This window comes from Pavona decussata, unplaced genomic scaffold, assembly GCF_977016875.1.
Source record: "Pavona decussata unplaced genomic scaffold, jaPavDecu1.1 SCAFFOLD_61, whole genome shotgun sequence".
In the NCBI taxonomy this organism is placed as follows: domain Eukaryota; kingdom Metazoa; phylum Cnidaria; class Anthozoa; order Scleractinia; family Agariciidae; genus Pavona; species Pavona decussata.
Genome location: NW_028145482.1, coordinates 3,769,170 through 3,775,339, shown reverse-complemented (window position 1 = coordinate 3,775,339; position 6,170 = coordinate 3,769,170). Strand labels below are relative to the sequence as shown.

Here is a 6,170-nt window from a genome sequence, read left to right as displayed (position 1 = left end):
AATTTATTATTCAAAGCTAACAAAAATTGACTTCTGTTAAGAAACATTTATCACCAAAGACACTTATCGGGCCCGATAGGTTACCGGGACTTTCAATAAACGGGCCCCTAGACCCTAAATGAATGCCCATTTTGTGATCTGGGGCCAAATTAACGAAGCCCTCCAACATTAAGATGTATTCTAAGTAGTTTCTTAACAATAGCCAATATTGGACTAACAAAAGGCCGTTGTTAAGAAACATTACTTAGGGCACATCATTCTTAAAGTGCACCTAGCCCCCAAATTTTTTTATGTCTTAAATAAATCTTTGCACCTGTTTGAAACATATTGCGCTATTTGGCGCCTTTTTTAACCAAATCTTGACTTTTTAAGGCTGTAAAAGTTACGAAATCTAGCCATCATCTGTCCCATGATCGAGCTAGTAAGGGGCATGGGTCTATCCCTCACTTGACGTCACAAACTGATTTGCATTGTATTAAGTCTTTGTGAAAATGCATGCAAAGCAGTTTGTGACGTCATGTAAGGAATAGACCCATGCCCCTTGCAAGCTCGGTCATGGGACAGATGATGGCAAGACTTCGTAACTTTTACAGCCTATAAAAAGTAAGATTTGGTTGAAAGAAGGCGCAAAAAGGCTCAATGCGTTTCGAACAGGTGCAAAGATTTATTTAAGCGAAAAAAAAATTGGGGGTTAGGTGCACTTTAACTTAGGGGGGCTTCATGAACCTGGCCACTGAATCCAAACTCCACGCCATTTTTTCAGACCACCTAAACCTTGAATATATCAATTTCAAACCACATTGACTTAAAAACCATAGCAATTGAGGCCACACATACCTATGTGGCTTATACAGGGGAGTAACCCATCCCCCCAGGGGACCAGGATTACTTCTCATTGTCACTGATTTGCACAAAGGAATTAACCTTACAAAATAGAAGATTAATAATTGTCAGATTTGAATGAACCCATAGTATAAAACTGGCAGTAACAGAGTCATTGTTGTCATTGAGTAACAACTGCCCAGGGGTAAAATTAATGCATGTACCATGAAAAATATCAGGATTCCGTCCCCCTGGGGATTTAGCAGCAAAAGTTTGTGCAAGCAAATAATGATCTACTTTTATTGAATTCTTCCAAACAGTACAGTTAAGTATACAGTTGCACCATGCAAAGACTTCAAGAAATGTTTTAAATGCCTATCTAAAGAATCCTAATATTTTAAGGTGAATTGGTCACATTGATCTACTTCTATTGAACTCTGTCCATTGAGAGTTCTGTGGAAAGAATGTGGAGGGAATGTTCTTAATACCTATCCAAAAAACTCTAAAATTTGATGTGAGGTTGTGAAATCCCTCTGTTATTTTTTACATTACAACAAGACTCTAGTCAAGACTCTCATGTTTAAAAACAGAAAGATAGACGGTTAATTTAAAGCTCAGTTAATGAAGTGTTTAAAATGAATTGTTCATCTTGTTGTGAGCATGGACTATTTTTCTTTATCACCACACTGTAATAATACATGAGCAATGGGTAACATACAGTTCAAGTTCTAAAGCAGCCTGGTTTGCAACAAAAATCAGCATTTTATCAACATTTCAATAAAACTATCATATTACCGTCCAATACACTGTCCCGTGTCTTTGATTTCCACCTCTTCCTCTACCTTTAATCCCTGATTCTCTCCAATTCAACAGTTCCTTAACTGCTGCCATTTTGTGTTTTTCAGTACTTAGTCCCTGTTCTAAGCTGCCCACAGAAACCCCCAAACAAACACTGGGTAGGAAGTTGTTGCCAGTTCACAGTAACAAGCTCATAAGAAGATTGCACAGTTGACCCCAACATTTGGAAGTTAGCTGTGCAACAGATTATTCAAATAAGGTTTCTTCTTGCCCTAACGGTCAGGGCCAAGACAGTGTTCTTGACCTTACAAGATCATAAAGAAAACAAAATACAATTTCTATTGTATTTTCAGTGCTGTGATTGGATGGAATGACGGTATCTTGGCAACAGTTGATCAACTTCCTACCCAGCGTTTGTTAGGGGTTTTAGTCTAGGACTAAGTCATTTTGCAGCATAGAACTTGGACTAAGTAGGGAAAAATTCAAAATGGGAGTGATTGAGGAGCTGTTGGATCAGACAGGAATTAAGGGCAGAAGAGGTGGAAATCAAACATCAGACAGTAAGCTGATAGTTTTATTCAACTGTTGATAAAATGCTGCTTTTTACCCAAATACAATGTTTCCCATTGCTCATTTTAGAAACATCGTGGCAAATGACAAAAACATGGGCACGTCTATATTTGTAGTTTTCTGATGACAAAACCAATTGACATCACAAGCAACTGAAATTGCAAACACTGTGATTTAACCTGCTCCAGCAGTATAACTAAGAATCACCAAAATAATTATGTAATTATTTTTGACTTCATCAAATGCATTTTAAAATGGAAAACTTGATAGATGGGTCAGTTCATTATCAGACAAGTCACCAAGTGTAGTTGTTACACATAGCAATGAGAGGCACATAGCAAATAAATTGTCACTTCAAATCTCATTACAGTTGGTTGATAAAAATCATTTTGTACATAATATTGTTGCTGGTTTTGGCCCATTCCTAACCTATTTCTGGTGTGACCGTGGGGAAATAGGTTATTGAGATGATATACCTGTGTCACACTTTAACAATTCACACAACCTTGAAAAGGGGTAGGCAACAATTCATACTGAGTCATGTAAACAATGGTTTTGCATAGATAAATGACTAATCCAGCTTAGTTTTTTGCTTAATAGTGATTTCATATGATGATGAAAACTGACGCTTCTCACAAAAATAAATTTATTCCTTACAAATGGGCACTTTGCAGGTAACGGTCACGTGTTGCAAAATCCACCGTGCTGGAGAGCAGGCTATACACTGGAACATCCAAAACAAAGAAAATTCAAGTTTGACTGGTGAAGTCACTTTGTTTTGGATTTCCAGTGAGCAACGTGCTCTCCAGCATGGCGGACTCTGTACCATGTTACTGTTAACTGCAAAGGGCCCATTGAACACTGACTAGCAAATTGAAGGTTACCGCTAAAAGATGACATAAGCAAGGATCAAGCTAAAGTCATTTATGGTGTTTTTGAATAGCAAAAAGTGCACTAATGTCTTGTCATGGTATGGTGCTTTAGCCAATTACCATGCCTTGTTACGCCCTTAATGCATGACTGGAGCAGCATATAAATTGGCCACCACTTAAGCAGGGGCGTAGTGTCCATACACGCACGTACGCCCGTGCGTACAGCTGAGATCTGAGAAAAAAAAATTTCTCATTAAATTTGCTGGGTAATAATTTCATATTTTCACGTTATACTGGCGTTTTTTACTAGAATTCCCATTATCCAAGCATTAATCATTCAGTGCTGGCCACTAATAATGGCAAAATGCATTTGAGTGGTAAGCAAAAATAGGAAAAACGCCTCATGTACCCCTCCCTCAAGGTCAGCCAGCCTCACCAGTTTCCCCAGCCCCGCAGGTATTCTTGAAGGAGAGGTTACTATGCCATGACGTGTGGCTTCAGAACAAAACGTATTTGCCGTCAACGGAGGTTAGGAATATACTTGTGAGGTCAAACAGTGAAGCCCCAGTGATTGACTTTCCAAAGAAACTGTTAGAGAATCCTATGAGTATTTTTGCGACTTGAGGAGCGTGATCACTGGCTTCTGTAGTGTTTTCGTGAGTTTCGTGACACAGAGTACACACAAAACCAAAGTCACAAGATGGCAGCACAAATGGAGTGGCATGGATCCGAATGTGATGCTGCAGACTTTGGTTGAGACTCTTGACCACCCAAACTCCCAATTTTATCCCAGTGTATATGTTACTCTCGTAACGTTGTTAACTTATCCTGTGTCTACATGCACTGCCGAACGTAGCTTCAGTAGCATGAAGAGACTAAAATCTCCTCTGCGAAGTACGATCACAGACGAAAGATTAAGCTCTCTAGCAATCCATCATATACATAAACACAAGAACGTGGATAATGACAGGTTGGTAACGGAGTTTGCCTGTCGTTAAGGGTCGACGCCTCGCCCTTTCCTTGTGACCTGTCTTCATTGTTTTGGTTTTTTTTTTTCTTTTCAGAACACTGTAGCTTACAGAAAAACATTAGGGAAATGGTTAAAATAAACAACTTTCTATTGCATTTTTGCCCCATTATTTATTGAAAATGCCTCGCAGAAAAACCTGGAGATGGCATTTCCGAGACCCTAAATTTCAAAATTTTCCCCAAACCCCCCTAGTTGTAAGCGCCTTTGGCGCTTACGAAAAATTTATTCTCAGACGTACATCTTCAAAATCTCACGCTACGCCCCTGTTAAGTATCACCCAATGCAGCACATTACCTCAAACTAACAATACTCGCGGTGCCAAATTAAAATCGCAGTAGAGAAACCAATCCAGATGCAAATCTTTTGTCACACTTAATTCATCAATGAAGGTTCACTGCAAGGAGTGGCATCTGGATCAGACCTTCATGCAGATGTTTTGTTTCAACGAGGAAATGGCATTTCTAATATAATATGACTACTGTTAAACTACATTTTATTTTAACCTTACAAATTCTTTTCCTCCTCAAGATATGTCTTTTTGAAATTTGTCCCATCTCCTGACAAAGGTGAACTTACAGTAGGCCAGATCCACACCAAATACCACCTCTCTCCAAACACCTGCAGGAAGTTCATTTTCCAGCCAAGATCATACTCTCTCTTTTTCTTTTTTCGCTCGTACGACGTTTGACCTCGAAAAATAATCCCAGCTTGGAAGAATAGCAGCCCGCTGAAAAGCAACAGAGCGAAGATAGAAATTCCGGCCATAAAGGAGATGAAAATTCCGTAGAGAGTTGTGTATCCTAACAACCATATGACAACTGGAGTGAAAAAAGTCAGCAACGTTAGATAGCTGAAACCGCCGATTTCCTCCGTTACATATTCGTAATGAAAAACATTGGCATAAACAGCTCCCATCCAAAGATGCAACGCCATACACATGTAGTAGCGATAGTTCCTGAACCCGACGCATTTCCCAGCGAAAATACAGTGGTGGTCGCGCTTCAAGACGCACTCGTTACACACTTGACAATGGTGGGCTCTCGGAGGCGAGTTGAGCTGGCAGAAAGGGCAGTACGCCCAGCCTGGCTTCAGCACAGATGGCATTCCTAGATTTCTTCCAGTTGTGTCTGTCGTTATCAGCATGAAGAAGTTGGCGAAAACGTTCAGCCACATGAAAAATCCACAGAACACGTGAACGCAGTACCCTGTTGAGAAAGGAGCATAGTAGAGCGGCAACACAATGAACAACTCAAAGAGTACGATCATCCACAACATAACGATCATGAACACGAATGCAGCAAAATCGGAAGGCTTTTTGGGCTTCAGGCCGCCGAACAAGCCACTTTTATCCTCCATACTCGCGGAAATTTTGAAAAATCAATTCTGAAGGGACTCAAAGACCTTGGTAACCACTCAAGCAAAAGCCCCAGAAGGACTGGAAACAGTGACATTTGGGGTCCTTTGAAGGTCCTTTGTCTGTAGCGGGAAATAAAAAGGTGTTTGTCTGTTTGACGCTCGGTCCCCACTCGCTCAGGAATCAGGAAGAGAAGGAAGGAAGGGAGGAAGAATAGAGTGTGTGCACGACGGCCATGTTGGAGGACCGAAATAATACAATGATTTTCCTTTGGGAAATATATTCTATTTTTATATGCAAATATCTTCTATTGTTTTAGTCCTCCAACATGGTCGCCGTGCACACACTCTATAAAGAGATTTAGGCAAGATTTCCGCACAGCCCTACATTAATTACATACATTTTGCAACGCAGACTCATTCATGCTCGTTCTTTGTGTAAAAGGTTTAGTACTCCTGGTTTAGTATGACAGTGATGTATGTTTACTTTATGGGGCTGCATGGAAATCTTTCCGAGATTTATTTCATAAAAAAAAAAATAGATGATTTGGAAAATAAAGTTATTTCAACCGGTACGCTGATTTGGAACTAAATGAGGGAATTGAAAGGTGTCCCTCCCCCCACCACCCACTTATTTTGAGCCAAATTCCCCAAATTGAAGCTTTAGTATCTCTGGAAAATGCATTGTTACCCCTAATTACACCTGATACTAAGAGCACTTGCTA

General features: G+C 40.0%; 1 protein-coding gene across 1 annotated transcript; it reads right to left on the bottom strand.

Annotated features, from left to right (window-relative positions):
- Positions 1 to 1,094: 1,094 nt before the first annotated feature.
- Positions 1,095 to 5,479, bottom strand: LOC146479165 (putative palmitoyltransferase ZDHHC24). Its single transcript, XM_085111380.1, has one exon. It carries the CDS (start codon positions 5,446 to 5,448, stop codon positions 4,597 to 4,599), a length of 852 nt encoding a protein of 283 aa, XP_084967506.1. The 5' UTR covers positions 5,449 to 5,479; the 3' UTR covers positions 1,095 to 4,596.
- Positions 5,480 to 6,170: the final 691 nt, after the last annotated feature.